The 23528-nt window shown below is 37.2% G+C and overlaps 1 protein-coding gene and 1 non-coding gene across 2 annotated transcripts; both read left to right on the top strand.

Moving 5' to 3' along the window:
• The first annotated feature begins 19030 nt into the window (after positions 1-19030).
• Positions 19031-22108, top strand: LOC107823908 (uncharacterized). The gene is made up of 4 exons (XM_016650620.2): positions 19031-19821; positions 20108-20275; positions 20364-20778; positions 21069-22108. Exons 1-4 carry the CDS (start codon positions 19440-19442, stop codon positions 21544-21546), a joined length of 1443 nt encoding a protein of 480 aa, XP_016506106.1. The 5' UTR covers positions 19031-19439; the 3' UTR covers positions 21547-22108.
• Positions 22109-22857: 749 nt separating this feature from the next.
• TRNAL-AAG (transfer RNA leucine (anticodon AAG)) lies at positions 22858-22938 on the top strand. Its single transcript has one exon. It is a non-coding gene; the product is annotated as a tRNA-Leu (tRNA).
• Positions 22939-23528: the final 590 nt, after the last annotated feature.

Below are 23528 nucleotides of genomic sequence, written 5' to 3'. Positions count from 1 at the left end.
CTTATTTGGAATTATTTGCCTTGTGTTAGCTCCCTCGTTATCGAATTATACACTGTGGACCGTTGTTACATAATATTTTCTTTCTTGTTGAGCTGTTCTTATTATGACTAGCATTCTCTATTATGGCTACTCCTTGTGAATTAATTCCTCCATTCCTTTGAGTTCTGGAATTTTTGAGTTGATTTATTTGCCATACCCTTGTCTTAGTATTATTGTTGCTGTTGTACAGTAGTTCTTGCATATTTACTTTGGGACTATGAGGCGGTACCTCGGGAGATCTCCCTGGCTTGCATATTTACTTTGGGACTACGAAGCGGTACCTCGGGAGATCCCCATGTCTTGCATATTTACTTTGGGACTACGAGGCGGTACCTCGGGAGATCCTCCTGTCTTGCATATTTACTTTTGGGACTACGAGACGGTATATCGGGAGTGCCCTTTGTTGACATCTCTTTGTTATGGGGTTTCACGAGGTTTTTGCTGTGCTATTGTTACTATTGATATTTGCACATGTGGCGTGACAAGGCACGATATATATATGTGGATTGCGCATGTGGCGAGATAAGGTGGGAACATTATTATGCACGTGTGACGAGACAAAGCGAATATTTACTTTACTATTGCACATGTGTCGAGACAAGTTGGGCTATGTCAGGGATTAATTTGTGATAATTTGTGGTGGCCTGGGGGAATTCTTATTGTTGATATTTGTGTAGCGATATACTTATCTGTGTGAGCTTTATCTTGTGAAAGTTGTGAGAAAATATTCTACGCGTTGTCCGTTCTTTTCCTTACGCTCACTTGCTGATATGAACTATGTTACGACACTTGCACAAGCATACACGTAGTTAAGCACTCTTATCGGATAAGAGGTTTTTTTGATATTGTTGAGTATAAATGCACACACGTGCTTACTTGCCTTCTATGTGAGAATGGCTTTATTTGGCACGCGAGTCGTCAGTGCGGTTATGAGGTGTAAGGAGGGCACAGGATGCCAAGTGTTAGGGTTCAAGTATTGAGACCCGTGAGTTGTGATTTGTCCGAGGTTCGGTACCTTGTGGAGTTTTTTGACTAAAACCTGATGTGAAAGCGGTCGTCGTTACTGAGTTATTATTTGTTCTTGTTGTATTTATGATTTCGGATTTAGGTTGTGTTTACGTTCACCCTTCTGTGTCATTATTATAGTATTCCACTGATACTTGTTGTTGTCCTTTTCTATTATAATTACTGTATTGTTAGTCATATCGCGTAGTCTTTATGTAGATATTATACTCTGTTGTTTCTATACTTATACTTTGTTCATGTCATTTAGTCCAGTAGGTGTCTTGACTGTTCCTCATCACTACTCCACTGAGGTTAGTCTTGATACTTGCTGGGTACCGTCGTGGTGTACTCATACTATACTTCTGCACATTTTTGTGCAGATTCAGGTATTTCGAAGTCAGTTGATCATTAGCTAGCTGTGCAGATTGTTGTTGTGGAAACTCAAGGTAAACCTGCTGCTGCGTTCGTAGGTTTCAGAGTCATCTTCCTATTTTGTATTCACACTATTTTACCTATTTCCAAACAGTTGTATTTAAAAATTTGTAGCAATCTCTGTAGAGCTTATGACTTGTACTACCGGTTTTAGAAATTGTAAATTTTATAGAGATTTCTATTTCAAAAGTTGCTAGATGTTATTTATTATTGTTGTTATTCAGTAAATGTTAGGCTTACCTAGTCCCTAAGACTAGGTGCCATCACGATACCCAACAGAGGGGAAATTGGGTCGTAACAAAAATATTTTACATTGGATAAAAGCGTAATTTCATTTTTTAGGACTTCTAATTATTAAATCTTTCCTTGTTTGATCATATAAAAATTCCTAATATTTAGAACTTAAAATCAAAAAACATAATACAAAAAAAGGATAGTTTTCCATAATTAAATTCAAAACAATTATTTTCTTTAAAGACGTTTATTTTGGCTAATATAATTTGACTCAGGACTGTATGTTTGAGTCCTTGAAATTCACACGATTTCTTGCTACTCAAGTTGAAGGTCGTAGGAGAATTCTAGGACAATAATTTTGCTCTTTCTAGGATTGTGTTAGTATAGTCCTTCCTTCACGATTAATGATTTTTCCTACTATAAAGGGATAACATCTCGATGGAAAAAGACCATAAAAAAACTTCTTGATTCGAGCACTTTGCCAATGAGATAAGAAATTGCTCCTTAGCGGGTGAGTTCTCTAAGTTTTTTTTTTGTCGTGCTATAAAAATTATTTCAACCTTTGGTGATTTTTGTCTTGTTTTTAATGTTTTTTATATGTTTTTTCGAAGAATTATTTTTCGTTTTTAGAATAATTGATTCTGAAGTTTATTCTTAGAAGAATAAATCACAAAACTCCTTAAGATTTTGAGACTTTCGTGCATAGATGAAACTAATTGGTTATGATTGACAAAAAAATTGACATGCTATTCAATATATTCCCAAATTTTTATTGGGAAAAAGACCAAAAATTATTCTGAAAAGTTATTTTGAAACAACAAAAAAGTTAACACCAGTCCGTGGACCTGAGCTTACATAATGTTTGGTGTTTCTCAAATCTTGTAGATCTGCATACAAAAACTAACAAGGACAATGGAACTGAATTATAGGGATCATCGCTTCATGGTTACACCTTTTCAATTCTATATATATATATATATATATATATATATATATATATATATATATATATATAAAAGTTATATTCGATAAGCATTTGCAAGTGGAAAAGATTTGCAAATAACTAGCTGTTCAAAAATAATAAAAGTTCATACAAATTCTGGTGGAAAGTCAAAATAATGTTGACGGATACTTGCATTAGAAAAGAAGGGTGATACTTCTAAGTTCTAACTGTTATAAATCGTAGAAGCAAAAGCACTTTCTTTACTACTTTAATTTCTATTGTACAACCCAATGGTATATTTTCTAGATATATATACATGCAAGGAAACATTATTTGTTAACTTTAAATAGAAATGTTGAAATAATAAACCGGCTAGCAAAGTACATAGGTTTTCCTTTTGTGTGAAATTATGTTAATTTGATTCTTTCGATATATAACAATATGTCTTTGACCCTTTAAATTTCCTTCTTTCTCTTTGCTCATCAGCAATATTCGATACAAAAAGTTATGCTTAAAGATAAACTAAATCTTAACATTATAACTTTGAAATCAGTTAATTTTTTTTCTCTAATTCCTTAATTTCTTTTGTTAAACTATGGAGGAAATCCGAATATAATGACTTAAAAAAAGAAGATATCTTTATATTAGAACAAATATAAAATAAATTCTCCTCATTCTTTAAAATCTTTTGCGCATGACTCCAATATTGGAGGCAAAATCTAAAGTCACAACAAGGTATCTGAGGTATACGGGGAAAGATTTATTTCTTTATTAAGCTTAGCTAAATCTGATCAATATTGATTATTTTTAGGAATTTACACTTTTTCCTATGTATTTCATAAATATTTATGTTTTAAAGTCATGTACTTCATGTATGAGGTACACATACAATAAGTTGTTCTTTTTGTATATAATTTTTATTGATTGATGCGATAAACACGTGTAACGTACGTACACTAAAACTAGTATATATATATATATATATATATATATATATATATATATATATATATATATATATATATATATATATATATATATATATAAGTAAAAGGGTTTTAAAGTACAATTTAAGTAGTAAAAGTTCTTACGGAATAGTAATTTTGAATTTTAAATTTACCTTCTAAAGTTGGCCCATGTGTACTAATTAATAAAACAATTCTTATTTTAGTATGACAATCTAAACACATAATAAGTTGTTTTTAATGACACCATTTTTTTGACTTTGTATTTCCTTTTCTATATAAAAATTATTTAATTTTAAATTTTATTGTAGTCTTAACAATATACTTTCTGTAGTCATATAAGTAAAGAGTACAATTCTAATGATAACTTTTATTACGTGCAAAAAGTTTTTGTTTATTTTATTTTTATGATAATTAAATACAGTTATATAAAAATGGGAACGAAATGTAAAAGAAGATTTAGTTATCTATATACTTCATAGTTTATTAGCATGTTTGGTCAAGTTTCTAAAATCAGCTTATTTTAAAAAATATTTTTTTCAAAATTATTTTTTTAAAAAGTATTTTTGAGGAGAATCAATTTGTATTTGGCTAATTAATTTAAAAGATACTTTTGAGCAGTAATTAGTGTTTGGCCAAGTTTTTAAAAACTGCTTCTAAGTGAATTTTTCTCAAAAGTGCTTTTCAGAAAAGCATTTTTGGAAAGAAGTTATTTTTTTCTGATTCTCAAAAACTGCTTCTTCTTCTCCTCAAAATTATTTTTTTTTCTTTCAATAGCTTGGTCAAATACTTTAATTTTTGGTCAAAATTATTTTTTTTAATACTTTTATTCAAAAAAAAAAGTTTGACCAAATATACTATATGTTATAATTCCCAATACTAATCCGTTGTTCAATGACGCAAACACGGTGCATTTAAGATCTGAACTTGTCGTGTTTTGAATTTAAGATAAGAGGAGGTGGGTAATGTTGCACTAAACCCAAACTCAGCCGTCTTTTAAGCCAATGAGAGAATTGGGAGCCTTTAGTTTTTATCCCTTATCATCACTATGCTCCGCCCCTCCAATCAAAGTGGGAGTATTTCTTTTAGTAGACAACAGTTATTTATTATTTTTATTCTCTCATTGTCTCAATCCAAGGACAAGTGAATTGTCACATCTGGTTTTAATTATATATATCCCGTGCAGCCTACTCCTCTACAAAACACACAACGCTCTTTTACAGCACTTGACTTACACGACCATCTTTCCACCGCCACCGAGCCAAACGTCAATGCAAAAGAAAGCAAAGCAAATCAACGTTTTGGTATTCGAAATATATCGGGGGTCATTTGGGGATGTATTTGAGAAAATAATGTATGCATTATCTTTTAGTATTATTAATCTTTTATTTGGTATAATTTTTTATCTTATATATTATTAATATATGTATTAGTTATATAATATATTTAATATTATTTTATGTATAATTAATACATAGCATATTACAGTATTAGCATTGCCAAGACTATTAATGCATGCATTAGTATGATTAAAGGTAAAATTGTCCTTAAAGTCACTTAAAGCTAAATAATATGAAGGACATTTTTGTAAACAATTAATTTCCTTTAAAAATTATGCAATGCATTATAATTTTGAATACACCACATCAAACAGTGGATAAAAAATAATCTATGCATGACTAATGCTTGCATTACTAACTCATTCATTATTAATCTATGTTGTTTACCCGTAAAACGATACACTTGAATTTATACGTGGTTTATAAACAAACGAATCGATTTGACCCCAAAATGATTTACAAATTAAATAAGAATGAAAGATTTAGCGTTGAAATCGAGATAAGACAGTAGAGAACTTGGCTCCGGGAGCAGAGCTTCCGAATGCAGTAATAACAATATTAAGAAGCAAGAAAATAAAGTGTTATTGAGCTTTGAACAGTATGTAGTATAAGTTTGTCAGAAAATTCGTCTCCCTACAATGATTGTTGGAATCCTTATTTATAGTGGCACCTAGGGAACAAGATCCTAGGATCAAGCCCCTCTTAAATAATAATTATGGGGGCCATTGAAGAATATGTAACGACAGGCTATGAATGTCATATTCTCTATAACGTATTATGTATTTAATACTACCGAATATTCTTCATTGAATGCTATCGGGTGACATGTATTAATCTGTCTTCATGAGCAACATTCCCTTCGAGGGCATCCCGGTGCCAGCCGAGACTACTGCCCCCGGTCTTAACTTCCAACTGTTTCGCTTTGCATCTGTCTCTGGTTCTATGTGTCACTCTATTATACAAGCATTTAATATGAACCGATTTTACCATATATATATATATATATAGTCACCTTGCTTTCCGGTGGCACATCCTCGTGTCATAGAAAAGTTGGTAAAGATATCTTTCTTGGCGGAAATTTTACTGAATCTCTATGAAAAGTTTCTGACGCTTGATTAGACGCACGTCTCTACACACTTAATGCCCCGAACACGCGTCATCACACGATTCAACAATACTTTCGCCGGTTCTTGAGGTAATCATGGCCACGATTTTCGCCGCCTATTTCTTTACTTATACGCTTCCATCTTCTTCTCTTACACTTCATAATTTTTCGAACTCTTTCAAACTTTCTTTACTCCACTCACATTTACTTTTAACCTCATTCTTCAAAGAAACCCTTACTTTCTTCCGCTAACTATGACCTCCTCTTCCAGAAACTCTAATTCTTCAAAGAATAAAGAACACATTGATGATGATGCTCCTCCTACACTAAGCACCATTATCCCCAAAAATCTTAGAGAAAATGACACTCTATAGCTCCTCAAAATTTTAATAGCCCATGTTTTTTTTTCCATTGACACGAAATGTCCCTCCGGTCCAAACATATTACATTAATTGCTCGAAATGTCTATTTTGTATATTTTTTATATAGTGATAGTCTATTTTGTATATTTTTTGTATAGTAACAGTCTATTTTGTATATATTTTTTGTATAGTGACAGTCTATTATATATAAATTGTATAGTGACAATCTATTGTATATATTTTTTGTATAGTGACAGTCTATTTAGTATTTTTTTGTATAATAACAGTCTATTGTGTATAAATTTGATAGACCGAGTATGTTCATGTGAATACCAAAGGAGACAAATTGTGCCTACGTGAGGTTACTCAGCCATGAGTTTGAAAACCTCCCTTGAGGATTATATAAGATATTCTTCAAATTTCTCATTCACTTTTTTTAACTTTAGTTAAATGGAGAGAGGTAAAGGCTACCAATTGATAAATGGATGCATGGTTTTGAAGAAGAGGAATGCATTAGATTGTATGGCCTGGCATCTTCACAGAAACTTTAATGAGATTGTAGAACAAAAAATAGATGAAGTAAATAAGCAGGTCCTCTCAACTTTTCATTCTTTTTTCACCATCTGAAACTTCATTAAAGATCACCACGAAATGTATGAGCTGTACATTTCTCCCAATTTTATTCTTTTTAAACTAAAAAGACTAAGGTAAAAGGAAAAAGAACAAGAGGAAAAAAGATTGAGGGAGAGACGCATACTAGTTGAATACGAACTAGATAGATTTCTCTGTGTTTCCGTGATAGTTGGGTTTGTCAATTTCGATGGCTAGCTGCTAGAATTAGTTTTGGACTATAAAATTTTTATTGTAATTTGTGGCTACCGATTGACATTAGTTTTTCCGGATGGCTAGAAGTGATATTCTCTCTAACCACAACAAAGGACTTCGAAGATAAGTTCCCTTCTGCTAACTCCCGCACATGGCTATTGGCATATACCTGTCTTTCATCCGTCCTTCTAACATCCCTGATGTGAAGGAAGATTGTGGTTGCCATGACTTGAACATCATCGCTCCTGATCTAGCAGAGCGGATAGCCTTCCCTAAGAAGGGTTTTACGCACGTTTATATATACCCCTTCACTTTGGACCCGTTTTCATTGAGTGGGGGACTTGACTCTGTAATCATGGAGTTCTGCCTCCGGTATAAAGTCTGTTTGGCTCAGAAGAGCCCTTCTATGTTGCGGACAGTAGCTTGTCTTCGGCGGTTATGCCAGGAGACGGGAGAAGAACTCTCCTTGGCTCGATTGATGATTCTTTATTGCCCCAAGATTTTTCGTGGGGGAATGATAAACTTCAGCAAACGTGGTCATCATGCTTTGCTCACCAGCATATATGACAACAACGATCGTGCTGCTGGATGAAGCAGTTCGTTATACTTTCCACCAGGGACATCATCCCGGTCACAACTCAATCCTTTCCTGAATCATGGAATCGTACCCGTAAGTTCTACGCCTATCCTTTCTTCTGATTAAAGGTTATTTCCTATTGTCGTTGATCCTTCCTTTTACATCATTTCAGCAACTCGGTAGATACCACCAAGGGTTGAAGGCTTGGATTAGTGGGTACAGAAAATTTTTGATGTTATCACGCCTGAGACCCACCTGTGTAAAGAATTGACCCTCAAATACGGGTGGAAGGCCAAAAATCATGGTAAGTTGATTCTTGAATTTATCTTGTTCTTTATCTCGCATATAAGAAAACTAGCTAAATTCTCCTTTTGTTGAAATCAGGTCTTCCGCAGGGCTCTATTACCGTCCCCAAGGAGGACGATTTGGCCGATCCCGCAGATGCAGCGAGGTTGTTGCAGGAGGCCGTTGACCTGATGGGTAAAGCTGGACCTGCTTCCAGTGCGAATGCTTCCTCTATGGCCGAGGGTAAAAATGAAAAGGTGAAGAGAATCGCGCCTGAGCCAGCCACAGACACCGTGGTGATCGATGATGACGGAGAAGCTAGTGATGAAAGGTCTTCTCTATATAGAAGACGACGACCTTCATCAGCTCAATAGACTGCTCAATCTGTCGATCTAGTTACATCAACCGAAGATGATGTCCGGGCGCTCTAGGAGAGTGATTGAGTGGAAGATGCCAACTCTCGCTTCCAGCCCCCCGTCGCTGCTCCCGGTACCATGATGCTGGGTACCAGGGCTTTTCTGTCTTCGGTTGGTGCGCAAACAATAACAAGCACTGCCTTTGTTGCAGCTGCTTCTCAACCTACAACACCATCAGCTTCATCTAATTCTTCGTCAATCGTGCCTCCCCCACTAGCAACTGCTACATCATCTCTATCGGCCGCGGACACCCGAGAGTAGGATGTCCCTCCTCCCCAGTCCGTAGTCTATGGGAATTTGGGGCATAACTATTCGCCCCCCCTCCGAAGATCCTCAGAGGAGGAGGAGTGTTTCCCTCTCGGTCTCTACCGGGTGCCATCTGTTGTCCTGGCCCGTGGAACTTTTCAATTACCTGAAGCCTCTGGCTTCAAAGAAAGATAGGAATAAGATGCACTCTCTCTTGGGAGAGTGTATGGTAAACTTCCAACCACAACACAACAATGGTAAGATATTTGTTCCCTTTGTTGTTCCTTGTATCTTTGACAAGTTTTTTAATTTGAACTTTTGTTTTGGAGGCTAACTTCCTTGCATCCGAGGGCTTTCAGAGGTTGATCCTTGATAAAAAAAAAACTCGTATCCGAGCGGGATCAATTGTTAGCCAAGTGTTATCAAATTGTTGCCCGCATCCCTGCACTGGAAGCACAAGATGCTGAGGCCATTGAGTTGGAGGCTCGGTTGCAACAAAGCGAGCAAGAGGTGGTAACCCTCAGCCAAGAGACCGCCCTGTTAAGGGTAAAATCTAAAGAGGCCAAGGCAAAGTGGGTCGAGGTCCAAAATGATGTTCTTGCTGCTGCCCATCGCGAGGCTGCCTCTACTAAAAGACTGAATAATTTGGAGGCAGTCTTAAACTCAGAAGCTGAAGAAGTTACTGATGCTACAGAAAAGCATGCCTGGTTGGAATACAGGCATAAGAGGGTCATAGAGCATAATAAAGTTTTTAACTCCATTATCTGTGACCTTGATGTCAGCCTCCAAGCCGCTAAATCTGAGCGGAATAACCTTTCGGCTGAGGTTGACCGTCTTAAGGAAGAACTTCAGCGCCGAGTGACTTCCCTCATTGTTGAAAAAACATATTCTATGTATAGCATGAGCAGAAAAACCTTGGAAGAGGCCAAAGCGGGCGTCATTGACTTTGGTGCCGAAATGTCCAAGGCCCGTGAGCTGGAGTCAACTATCCGAAGAGGTCTCCCGATCCAACTTGATGCGACTGACTCTTCTAGTTCTGATTACGAGCTCTCGGGAACTTAAGAAGAACCTAAATAGGATAATGGTGAAGGCCAAGATCTTGTGTCGGCGGCAGATCCACCTATTTCACTTGGGGGTGCAGAAGCTTCTCTTCCCCCGGATTCCGTGGATGCAATAGCTTAGATTTTTGCTTTCTTTCCACTTTGCTTTTCCTTTCTAGATTTTTGTACTTGTGCTGCTTGGCACTTTTGTTATATATATAAGTGCTTTTTCCTTTAAGTATTGCGCAAATTTTGCTTTTTTGCGCCGAGTTATGCGAGGCCTCGTGTGTATTTTTTCCTGATAGCATTTGGATTCCGGGCATAGGTTCTTCAGAAATTGACCATTTACTGTGAGAGTTTCATAAGAGAGGGCCCTCTTATGTTTACGGTGCTCTTGAAGTGGACGTCTCATGTTTATTCCGGCACTAGCATTTGAAGTACTTGTTTAACTTTCAAATGATTAAATTAATTCATTATTTGGACAAGAAACAAGATAAAAATAAAGGACTTTACTTTATTCCTTCTATTTTCAAAAGTACATAAGCATTCGTTGTGCTAAAAAGAAATTGCCTTTACTTATGGCTAATTTGTACAACTTGTTTCTACGGGCTGGCCGCGCAGTCCGCGGTCCCGATGATAAAACTTTGCTCCTGGATTTCGTAGTCCCAGTTGATATAGCAGTCATGTTGCCATATTCTCATGTCATTCCCCCAGTGTTCGAATACGGAGAATGCGCATTTGAACAGTGGAAGATTCCACTAGTGAATGGTTGGATAATCTTTGGTTCGATAGCAAGCTTCGCTTCCCATTGGAACTTTGCTACAGAGCAAAAGATTACCTAACCCCCTCCCAATGACTTGCACTCATGAACGGTCAGGTAACCTTTGGCCCGCTAGCAAGATTTGTTTTCTGATAGGAACTTTGCTATCGAGAAAATGACTATCTAACTGCCCGTAGTGGCTCATTGCTTGTATACCTTATCATTTAAAGGTCTTATTTCTGCTGACGAAGCTTCCTTCGTAGTATGCTTTCCGTTTCTAACTCGCTAAAAACCTTGCCAGAAAAACCTGATTTGGACAAAAACTGGATGAAGGAAAAAAGAGTGCAGCACATACTTTCAGTATAGGTGGTGCTCATCAGCAATAGTATCTTTTGAGGTGTGCCACATTCCAGTTGCTCGGCAACTTTACTCCATCTTGATTTTTCACTTCATATGACCATTTTCTAGTGACAGCTAAAATCCGGTAGGGGCCTTCCCACGTCGGACCTAGATTTCCTGCATTGAGCTCTCGGGTGTTTTGAGTTACTTTCCTTAAAACCAAGTGTCCTACTTTGAAATAACGGAGGTTGGTTCTTCGATTATAATATCATTCCATTCTCTATTTTTGGGCTGCCATCCTTATACGCACCAAGTCCCTACGTTCGTCGAGCAGCTCCAACCTGACCAATAATGCTTCGTCATTTATTTCTTCATCCGCTCTAAAATATCTCATGGTAGGTTCTCCTACTTCCACCTAGATAAAGGTTTCTGCTCTGTATATGAGAGAGAAATGAGTCTCCCCCGTGCTTGATTTAGTCGGTGTTCGATACGCCCATAGTACCCCCGACAGCTCTTCGGGCCATTTGCCTTTGGCTGCTTCCAATCTCTTTTTGAGATTTTGGATAATCACGTTGTTTGTTGATTCTGCTTGACCATTTGTGCTCGGGTGGTAAGGTGATGATGTGATTCTTTTTATTTTCAGGTCTTCAAGGAATTTTGTGACCTTTACACCTATAAATTGTGACCCGTTGTTACAGGCTATCTCTTTTGGTATCCAGAACTTGCAAATAATGTTCTCCCACAGGAAACATACCACTTCGTGCTCGCCGATTTTCTATTAAGGACATGCTTCAACCTACTTAGAAAAGTAATCAATTTAAATCGAGAGAAATATTACCTTACCGGGGGTCAGGGAAGTGTGTCGACTTTTTTCATTCCCCACTTCATGAATGGCCAAGGTGATAGAATCGAATACAATAACTCTGCCGGTTGGTGAACCAACATTGCATAGCGCTGACACTTATCGCATTTCTGAACATACTCCTTAGCGTCTTGTTCCATCCGGGGCCAGTAGTATCATGCCCTAACCAGCTTTAATACCAAGGAGTCCGCACCCGAGTGATTTCCGCAGATCCCTTCGTGAACTTCTCTCATGACGTAATTAGCTTTGGAGGTTCCCAAACATCGGGCCAACGGGCCTTGAAAAGATTTTTTATACAATTGACCTCCAGAAGCATTATCGAGTTGCTTTAGTGCGCAACGTTCGGGATGCCTTGGGATCTTCGAGTAACTTTTCGTGCTCGAGATAGTCAACGATCTGATTCCTCTAATCTCACACCAAATTGGTCGTGTTCACTTCATAATAGCCATCCGTGTCCAATACCGAATGCATAAGCTGCATGACCATACCGGAGTCTGATCCCTTCATTTCCGTGGACGATCCCAAGTTGGCTAGTGCATCTCTTTTCGCGTTTTCTTCCCTTGGGATATGGGTAATTGACCATTCTGGACCGTGCGAGCAGAGTGTGGACTTTCATTACGTATTGTTTTATGCGCTCCTCCTTGGCTTCAAAGATTCGATAGACCTGATTTACGACCAGTTGGGAATCACATTTGATCTCTAGGACCTCAGAGTCCAATCCCTGGGCTAGCTCGAGTCCTGCAATCAAAGCCTTATACTCGGTTTCATTGTTAGTAAGAGGAACAGTTCTTATGGCCTGCCTTAGGGTTTCTCCCGAAGGTGTGATAAAAACTACACCGAGCCCGGACCCTTTCACATTGGAAGCTTTGTCCGTGAACAAGGTCCAAACTCCAAAGGCAGCAGTCCTGGACTGAAATCGGCCATAAAGTCGGCCAAAACTAGTGACTTAATTGTAGTTTTGGGGTTTTACTCTATGTAAAATTCACTTATTTCGACTGCCCACTTGGCCAACTGACCTGAAGGTTCAGGTTTGTGAAGGATATTCCGCAAAGGAAAGGTTGTCACCACGGCTATCGGATGACATTAAAAATAAGGCCTAAGCTTTTGAGCGGCGACTACGACAACTAAGGCTAATTTTTCGAGATGTGGGTAGCGAGTTTTCGCTCCCGTTAAAATTTTACTAACATAATAGATAGGAAATTGTGTACCTTCATCCTCACGGACTAATAGATAGGAAATTCCACAAGAGAAGTGTTGCTGCAATTCGCATTGTGTTTTCTTGTTTGGGTTGAATTTACGCTCATGTTAGGTAACCAAAAGAGCTTAGAGAGTTATCAATTGACACAATTTAGAAGAATAGTCGAGAGACGTTCTTTGAAAGATTTTTTATTCACTGTATATTCGCATATGTTCTTAGAACTTGTCATTAGGTTGGTTAACGGAACTCTCATTCATTCGGAAGAAGAATTTGAATTCGTAAGATAGCCTAATCATTTGTTGAAATCGTAAGAGTGAATAGAAGATAAGCGTGAACTTAGCACGGAGTTACTCGGAATAATAGTTGATCACATATCTTGTCACAACTCTTACTTCTCACCTTAATATTCAATCGTTGCTACTTAGTCATTAAATTTCCATTATTTTCTCACAATCGATAATTTTAGTTTTTATTATTAGTTGATAATAACATAAATCACAGGTTGATTTCATGGATAGTGTTAGGCTGAAGATTTATTAGAACATTATTTAAATCAATCCATGTGGAGATAATTTAATACTATACTATCTTTGACTATCGAGCCTAAGTTTCACACATTGGTTTTGCGCTCGTCAAATTTTGGCGCTTTTTCGACAAGAAGTGCACTGCGTTACTTGCGCGCTCAAGTGCGCGCTGGAGGGGGTCTCATGCGTGGTCGCGCATCTGGTTTAGCCTCCTACTCAACTCTTTGTTTCTACCATTAAGTGCACTATTAGTTCGTTGATCCCCGAACACGATTGCGACTTAATCCTTGGGCTTTTACTCAGACTTCAAAGCTCCAAAATAGCTCGAATTAGCTCCACAATCTCTTCATAACTCAGAATCACTCCTACAAGGCACAAAACAGACACTCAGTGCAAAACAATACCATTTAAAGCCCATACACTAGTAAAGTGCAGTGAATTAGTGACCATCACATGCATCCATGGTTTCCCAAGAAAAATAATGTAAACCATATCGCCATCTATTTCTTTGAAAAGGGATATCTTCATTACCCCTTGGGCATTCGTGGGCAGCGGGATTTCCCCTCGGGTTGTTATACTTGCTAAATTAAACCCGACAAGAAGCTTTGTGACCGGAATTATGCTTCCGGTTAGTTTGTCTTGTTCTAGCACTCTCCATTGGATAATGTTGGTTGAACTCCCTAGGTCCACCAAAATGTGTTTAATCTTAAAATCTAAAACATTAAGAGAGATTATCACGGCATTATTGTGTGGAAGTAAGAGTCCATCTGTGTCCTCCTCCTTGAAAGTGATGTCGTCTTCAGCAACTTCTCGGAGTCTTTTGCTATGGGTCACCGATACCTTCATCTTTTCGCTATCGAGAAAGTTACACCATTAATCTTGTTCCCCCCGAAAATCATGTTGATCGTCAGACGAGGGGGAACTTTTTCCGCTTTCGAGGGTTTCGCGTGATACCGATTGCGACCGTAGTTGTTGTTGGCCCGGTCGCTTATGAATTCTCTGAGATGGCCATTTTTCAGCAACGTCGCCACCACCTCGCGCAGATACTGACAGTCCCCGATCCGGTGACCGTTGGTCCCATGGTAGTCGCACCATAAATTAGGATCCCTCTAACCGGGATCGTATCTCACTGACTTTGGGAACCGTGATTCCTTAATGTTCTCATAGACGACACTAATTCCACCACACTAATGTTGAATTTGTATTTGGATATCCTGGGTTAGGCGAAGTGTCGGGATTTCGATACCTCTTTGTCCTGCAATGGTATGCTATTCCGGCTTCGATCACCTCTCCTATCGGTAGAGAATATATCTGCCGACCGGAAACCTCTGCCGCGTCCTTCGACCCTTCCACAGGACAAAAACCAACCTCTAAAGGACCGTCGATCTGTGTCAAAATGATCCTTCAATTTCTCTTTATTCTTCTCCCGGTCCCGACCCTTGGTTGATGTCAGAAAACCGAGATGGTCATCCTCAATTTTTATCTTTGACTCGTACCGGTTGTGAACATCCGCCCATGTTGTTGCCTGGAATCAGACTTTCCTTCAATTTCTGGGAAGCGTCGGAATGCCTTTAGTAAAACCTTCAGCTGTCAATTCGTCTGGTACGACCGCTAATAGCATTCTTTCTTTCTTGAATCTAGTCACGAACTCCCGCAGCAATTCTGAATATGTCGGCCTTTCGGGCATGTACCTTCTTGGCCCCGGCATGGGCCTTGATAAAATAATCTACGAGCATTTCGAAGGAATCTATCGAGTGCTCGTTTTAAAAGCGAATACCATGTCAGGGCCTCTTTCGTGAGGGTCTCCCCAAATTTCTTCAGGAAGACCGACTCAATCTCGTGTGGAGCTAAGTCGTTCCCCTTCACCGTTATTGTGTAGGTGGTGATGTACTCCTGAGGATCCGAAGTCCCATCATATTTCGGCATGTCTGGCATCTTGAACCGCTTAAGGATCAACTCTGGTGTCGCGCTTGATTTGAACGACAACTGGGTGTATTTCTTTGAATCCGGTCCTTTCAATACTGGCGGTGCATCTAGAATTTTATCAATTCGGGCGTTTATTTCCCTCATAAACCGCACGAGTTCGATTTTAAAGGGGTCATTCTCATTGTTGTTACCGAATCCACTACCGTTCCCCCCGGCCCTGTCAGAGTTAACTTCACCCCTCGCGGTGTTATTATCAACCCTCAGTGTTATTTGATTTGCGGGAGCACCGGGAGGAACTGGACCTTGTCCATTCGCGTTATTATAAGCACCCGACAACGCTTGCCTCAACTCCGTCATGACTTGTTCCTGTCGTAAAAAGTGGCCCATAATAGCCTTCTGCTGCTCCCTCAGGATTTCTTTTGTTTCAACGACGTGCTCGTCCTCGGCATCATTAGGTGTTACCTCTAGAACATGTCGTCATGCATATTTTCTGCCATGGACCGGCATGGCCTCATCCCCCTCGTTGCGGGTATCACTGATCGAGTCTTCATGTTGAGGCTGATTTCCTTGGGCCTCAACGTTGTGTGCGACATTGAGTCATTGACATCGTTATCTGCCATTTTAATGATTTTTTTCTAAGAACAAAGAATCAAACATGTTAGTAATAGATGCAAGGATCAACTCAATTACGCAACTGTCTAAGCCCCATGGTGGACGTCAAACTGTTTACCCGTAAAATGGTACAATTGAATCAATCGATTTGATCCCAAAATGATAAATAAATTAAATAAGAATGTATGACTTAGCCTTGAAATCGAGATAAGACAGTAGAGAGCTTGGCTCAGGGAGCAGAGCTTCTGAAGGCAGTAATAACAATATTAAGAAGCAAGAAAATAAAGTGTTATTGAGCTTTAAATAGCATGTAGTATAAGTTTGTCAAAAAATTCGTTTCCCTACAATGGTTGTTGGAATCCTTATTTATAGTGGCACCTAGGGAACAAGGTCCTAGGATCAAGCCCTTCTTAAATGATAATTACGGTGGCCATTAATGAATGTGTAACGGCAAGTTATGAATGCCATATTCTCTATAACAGATTATGTATTTAATACTGTAGAATATTCTTTATTGGATGCTATCGGGTGACAGGTATTCATCTGTCTTCATGAGCAACATTCCTTTCGGGGCTTCCCGGTGCCAGCCGAGACTGCTGCCCCCGATCTTGACTTCCACCTGTCTCGCTTTTCATCTGTCTCTGGTTCCAGGTGTCACTCTATTATACGAGCATTTAATATGAACCGATTTTATCCTATACATCTGCATTACTAATATACCTTATTCACCACTATTCTTATATACCCTACCAAACGACCCCTTAATCCAGCAGATTTACGTCATAAAACTCACTGGAGATGGCTAAATGTTCTCTTGAAAAGGTTTTTAGTAGGCGTTTGGACATAGATTTTATTTAAACTTGAATTTTTTTTTTTTGATATAATATTGAAAAATAATTTTTGGTATTTGAAGTTGTGTTTTGACATGCATTTTACTTGAAAAAATTTAAAATTTTGTGAGTGAGAAAAAAATTTACCCAAAAACTAGCTCAAATCAATTTTTTAAACTTGAAATTTTTTCTTAAATTTTTTTTCAAAAACTGATCAAATTCCAAACAGAAGCTTAATTCAAGCTTTTAAAAATTATCCGTTTAAAAATGAAGATACTCTAGTTATTGCACCATATTCTTTGATGATAAAGCATACTTAATTTTTAGCAACGAGACGCGCATGAATCAGGAATATCAAGAGAATTCTTTTACAAACAATTTGCTAAAATTTCAAAAAAAAAAAAAAAAAATTTCTCAGATGATCATTCAAATTGTAAAAATAATTCAATAAAATAGCTTTTGAATTGTCGTTCCAATAAAGTCATCAAACTATAGCCATATCTCCTACATCAAATATTTCGATGCGCGCTGTAGTAAGTATATTTGTATTTATTGTTCAAATGTTGTAACTAGGGTTCTGCATAATTTGGTAAATACCGAATTACCGTATCGAAATCGAAAATTTTGATATTTGGCATTCAATATTTTGGTATTCGGTATGGTATTCGATTTAAGTTTTAAAGGAATAAATTTGATCATCAGAAATGTCTTGTTAATTGGTTAGACCTAATACCAAATTTTGGTACTGATACCGTACCGAAATATATATTATATTACACAATACACATATTATTAATTATAATATAAATATAAAAAATCTAAAATTTTACTTTTCTTTATTCTCTAAGTTCATCAATTAAGTCTATGCAATTAACAAGATATTTCTAATTATCAAATTTATTCCTTTATATAGAGTTTTCTCTCTCTGGGTTGATATTTGTTGGTTTTGGACAAATTTTTTATCAACAAACGTTTTTAGTTTTGTATTTTTGAGTAGTTTAATTAAGAATATTAAAGTCTATGACTTTATGCACTAGTTAGTATTCAAATTGAATAAACCGAAGTTACCAAACTGAATAAATCGAAACCGAAACCGAAAGGAGAAAAATCGAACCATACAGAATTTAATTAGGTATGGTATTAGTATAACATTTTAAAAAATCGAATACCGAAAATACCAAACCAAAATATTTAAATATCGTACCGTATCAACCGACGAACACCCCTCGTTGCAACTACGTTTAATTGGAACCTATTGCCATGTTCTATAAAGCTGCCCTACTTCTATCTCTACAGCTTCCGTTATTGAAGTAAAGCTGGGGACATTTTTTTTTATGATTATTTATTACAATAATAAAGTGATGAGTTTAAGGAATTAAGATCAAGCACAAGATAGGCAGTAGCATACAGTAGAAATAAAAGTACATCCAATTATGTTCTTCTTCTGCTAAACTGCAGCTAAGGCCTTTATTAGTGTCTTTTTTAAATTACTTCAACCATTTTTTTAGCACCAAATGAAAATTTACAACAATAACAAATTCGGCCTAACTTTATAAGTGAGATCAAGGAATAATAATATATCCGTAGACCTTACACTTATCTTGAAAAAGTAAAAATATTATTTCTAATAAACCCTGAGTCAATAATCCAACAAAGTAAAAATATTATTTCTAATAAACCCTGAGTCAATAATCCAACAAGACATTTGCCTAACTGAAACCATTTTTCCTTTTCTTTAACCTATAAGTCAAATGATAATTGCAAGATCCGAAAACGCGATCCAATGAGATACATATACTTTGGGATCTTAATCTTTAATTATTTTTATTTCACATTTTTATTGTCACGTAAACTTTAACACTCTCTTTAGAGAGACTCTCTTGTGTAATTCTGGAAAATGGAGACATTTTAATTAATGTTGTTACTTATGCATTTTTAAGTTTTAACAACTCAAATTCATTTCAATGTGCTTTTTATTTATTATGCCTATAATACTAATTAATATTTTAAATTTCATTTCTAATGAAAAGCACATAAGGTTTGATAAAGAAAAGGGTGCCCATATCAGATTGTGATGGATTTTATTAGTCGAATAAAATAATGGATAAAAAGTGTAGTACGGTGGGTCAAGCTTTATCCCTCAGATAACGATAGATATTGCAATTATGAGAGAGAGACTGAGAGAGAAAGGCGTTTGTGTTTGTTGCTTCAACTTTTCTATCTACAAAAAACAACACAACGGTGCGAATGTTGGAAGAATGGAAGCAAACCAAAGGCCAAGTATGGCGGCAAAAAGAAACTTAAAAATCGTCAAAATAATTCCAATACACTAAAAAGTTTCTAGTAGTAACACATATTTTACCCATTTGTCTGAACGCAATAACTAGAACAGTTTGAAAACAAAGATGGTGAAAGAGTAACGTGAAGTGTCTTTTTGAAGTGTTTTTCCTAACAGGGTTTGGTCTTATATCTCTTTTTCTGTTTTCCTTTTTACTAGTCATTGATAAGGAAAGGCAGTGACTTTTAGGGAGCTTTTTTTTTTTTTCCAATTTTAGTATAGTTTTTTTTTGGTATATGGGTATGGAGGACGGTGCTATTAATGGCTTTAACGTTTCAAACAAGGCAAACTTAGATGTTGGAAAAATTTCTACTACTACTGCTATTTGTTACAATTTCCAACTGCAGACTACTGAATCATTCCCTTCCAAGATTATGATGGGTCATAATCAAGATCCTCACCGTTCATTCTCTGATGAGGATGATGATGGAGGTGGTGGTGATAGTGGGCCCACTCTTAACCACAGCGGAGCTAACAAAATGCCTTCTTCTAACGAGCATAATGTATATTCTGATGCTAGTTTTCTTCTTCCTCCTCCTTCTCCTCTTCCAGCTACTGGTGCTGCTGCTGTTGTAAGGACTTTTCAGCCTTTTGACATTTCTACAAACTCATCTCCAGGTAAAAAGCTTTTCTTTTTTCCTTTGTCCCCCCCTCCCCGGGACCTTGACCTTAGTCCTAAACTAGTTACTTTATTTTGTTCTTGATGTTTCCTTTTCAACCCTTTCTTCTCTCTCTCTCTCTGTGCTATTGAAAAAGAAAGATCTGAATTTAATACTACTATAGTACTGTTTTTGTGCTGCTACTTAAAAGAGCAGAGACAGAGAGCAAGTGGAGAAACAGAGAAAATAAGTGTCTGAATAATGGAGAATAAATGTATGTTTTTTGCTGTGTTATAACTCTGCAGTCGAAGGAATGGCAGCGGCTCTGGGGTTTCCTTTTACATGGTCTCAGTGGAAAGAACTGGAGAGGCAAGCTATGATCTACAAATATATGGTCTCAGCTATACCTGTCCCTCCAGATCTTCTCTTATCAATTTGCACTAATTCCTCTGGAGCTTCTCATACTACTACATGTAACAACCCTTGTTTTTCCCTATTATCCTATCTATTTTCCCCTTCTTATTTTTTCAAGTTATATTGGTTTTTCTTGATTTTTTTCAGCAGCGGCTAGTGGTTCTGGTTCAGTACAAGGGCAAAGATGCAGAAATATAAGGGATCTAGAACCAGGTAGGTGCAAAAGAACGGACGGCAAGAAATGGAGATGCTCAAGAGATGTAGCACCTCATCAGAAGTATTGTGAGCGCCATATGCATAGAGGCCGTCCCCGTTCAAGAAAGCATGTGGAAGTTCATGCCACTCTTAGCAACAACAATGACAATAAGAAGACTCGAAATCACCCTGTTCCTCTTGAATCTACTCCCATTGCTGTTCCTAAACCCCCACCTACTGGTCAAACTGACAGCCGTTCAACACAGCCTCTTAGATCTGCCTTTCAATATATGGAGGGTCCCTTGTTTCTTCATGATAAAATGGGGCAAAATATCTCCACTGATTCCTCTTTCAATGAACTACACAGGTTTTTATTTCTGTAGCTGATATTTCATTCTTGGCTATGAATTGTGACATTTTCTTTGGCCATGCAACTGTGATTGAGCTTAATTCCTGTTAGTAGTAGTCCCACATCGGTTGTGTTGGCTATTTGTCTCCTTATATGGTCTTAGACGTTACTTACTTTTTTAGCTAGTTTTTAGAGTTCGAGTTAGGTCGTCTATTTCATTATGGATCACCTTTAATTTTACTTAGTAAAATTTTAATTGGAAAAAAACGTATTTTAATAGTATTTGTTTGTCTTTTGTATGAGTAAAGAAGTTCGGGCTGGACGATGGAAGGTGAGTTGGTGGCAAAGGCTGGTGTTGGACAGCAATGGCAACATTTGATGGAGTCAAACATACACCCGGCGGACTGGCAGGATAGTTACAGGGAAGAGGCATTGAATTTACTGGCGTGTAGAGATTTGGAAAGAACTGAAGATGTGAGTATGAGGCACAATGGTGAGTTCAATTTCATGATAAATCCAGAATTACTTTCTTTGGATAAGCAATCTGTAAAGGAGGCACCCAGGGATTTGATTAATGCATGGTCGAATGATAACATCTACAACAATAGTAACGACGACAATATGGAGGAGGCTTCGTTATGGCCATCGCAAGGGAACATCTCTCCGTCGTCACTTACTCTGTCTATGGCTATGGCTGCGGGCAATGCGCTTGACGAGGATATGGGATTGGAGAGTAGTGTTATGAATAACGCGTATCAGAACAAGTCTTGGGAGAAATTCAGTTGAGTCCCTTTTGCATCTGGAGGACCATTGGCTGAAGTTTTACACCCTAGTTCTTCTATTAATCAAGGTGAAAATCCAGCCTCCTCATATACAAGCAATTGTGATTCAATCAGCCCTGCAGCAACAACCGTTTCATCGCCTTCTGGAGTTCTTCAGAGGACAATGTTTTCACACTCTGATGGCAGTGTTTGCAACAGCCCAATTCTTGCACCTCCAACTAACACATCTGAGACGGTTCCATTCCAGTGGCTAAGTTAGAAGAGAATGCCAAAATGGCTCTGCCCTTTTTCTTTTTATTTCCTTTTTACAGTTCCTTTCTAGCTGCCAGAAGTTTCCAAAGTGAATGTCTGAAGTTCATTTTCAGGCAATCTCAGTTCCCAACACTAGATTCAAAAAGGTGTTATACTACTATCCTACAAGTTGTTTTTGAAAAGCTTTCTTAAATTTCAGCAATTGTACTTGTATGTCAAAAGAGGAGAGTCTTTTTGCCTCGTTGGTGCTGTGTCGGTCTTAACATACAAAAAAGAATTAGAATGATCTAATCTTGGGTTTATCATGGGATGAACTGTGGTGTTGTTATGTGCACTGAAGATTTTTAATTAAGTACTCAAACAGTTGATTACAACATATTTTAATGATGAAAAGGAACAGGGATAATGGCCTTACTATCTGCTGTCTCTCTTTTCTTGAGCTGAGTAGTCTTTAGGACTGTCCGACCCCCTTCTTCTGCTGAGAAAAATATCACAGTTTGACTTGATAGATACAGCGATATACTCCTTTAAATACTGCTTTTGAAATTTGAAGCCCTTTATAATATCTGTGACATCGTTCGGATGGAATAAAGTGTGGACTAGTTTCATCTATTCCTTGGATATACTGGAGAGTGATTTCACATCCAGCAGCTTTCAGTTCCTTTTGTTCTGTGTTCATTCAATCAACCCGGATTTTTGGAAGACAATAAAGATCACATTTGGTAGAAAATAAAGAATATCTCATCAACCATTCAAGAAATCTAGCGGTTTCCGGGAAGTTCGTGTGAATTCTGGCGAATTCTACTCTAGTACTACTACTTTACATCCTCTGCTCCATAAATTTGCTTTAGTGCTTTTCATGAGCTAAAAGAAAGTAGCATTTAACTTAATCTAAATGATATTGTGTGATTTTTTTATAATAAACTAATCCATTATCAATTCAACTTCAAAAATCCGTTCATTTGCTCTGGAAAATATGAGATATTGTACGAGTTGCACGTGTTGTTTGAAGGAAAACGGAGTATAAGATTCTAATATTCTAAACACCCTCATAGACAGTGATGTTGAGATGGCCGAGTTGGTCTAAGGCGCCAGATTAAGGTTCTGGTCCGAAAGGGCGTGGGTTCAAATCCCACTCTCAACAATCTGATGTTTCTTTTATTGCTTTTTTCCCCTGCTTCTCTAGAATATAATGGAGTATAAAAGTTAAGCTTCATAAAATTACGTTCCCGCTTTTTTTCCTTAACTAGTCCTAGAACCGCGAGATTCGTGCGGATAATTTGATAAAATATTAATTTTATAAAATTATGATTTAATATATTATATTATTTTAATAAATATTAGTTATTATTTTATTATTTAATATAGTGTACACAAATATAATAAAATCTATACAAAATCAAAGGATACAAAAGAACTTCCCACCTTACTCTTGGGGTGACTCGAACTCACAACCTCTTGGTTGAAAGTGGAGGTTGCTTACCATCAGAGCAACCCCTCTTGTCTTTAAATCAGCAAGTACTTAGTACTATAATTTTGAGTAGTTTTCTCAATTATATATTTTACTAAAAATTTAAATAATATAATTTTTTTCCTAAATTATAATTTTTAATTCATCAAAAGTATAAAGAGACAAGCCTTTTATTATTTTTATAAAAAACCTGCTAATATTTTTAATAATTAATAATTTGTGTTTTATATATAATATATTATCTTATGTATAATATCCTAATA

Source organism: Nicotiana tabacum, chromosome 4 (assembly GCF_000715075.1).
Source record: "Nicotiana tabacum cultivar K326 chromosome 4, ASM71507v2, whole genome shotgun sequence".
Taxonomy (NCBI): Eukaryota; Viridiplantae; Streptophyta; class Magnoliopsida; order Solanales; family Solanaceae; genus Nicotiana; species Nicotiana tabacum.
The sequence above is the reverse complement of the archived record's forward strand: the minus strand, read 5'-3'. Positions and strand labels throughout refer to the sequence as shown.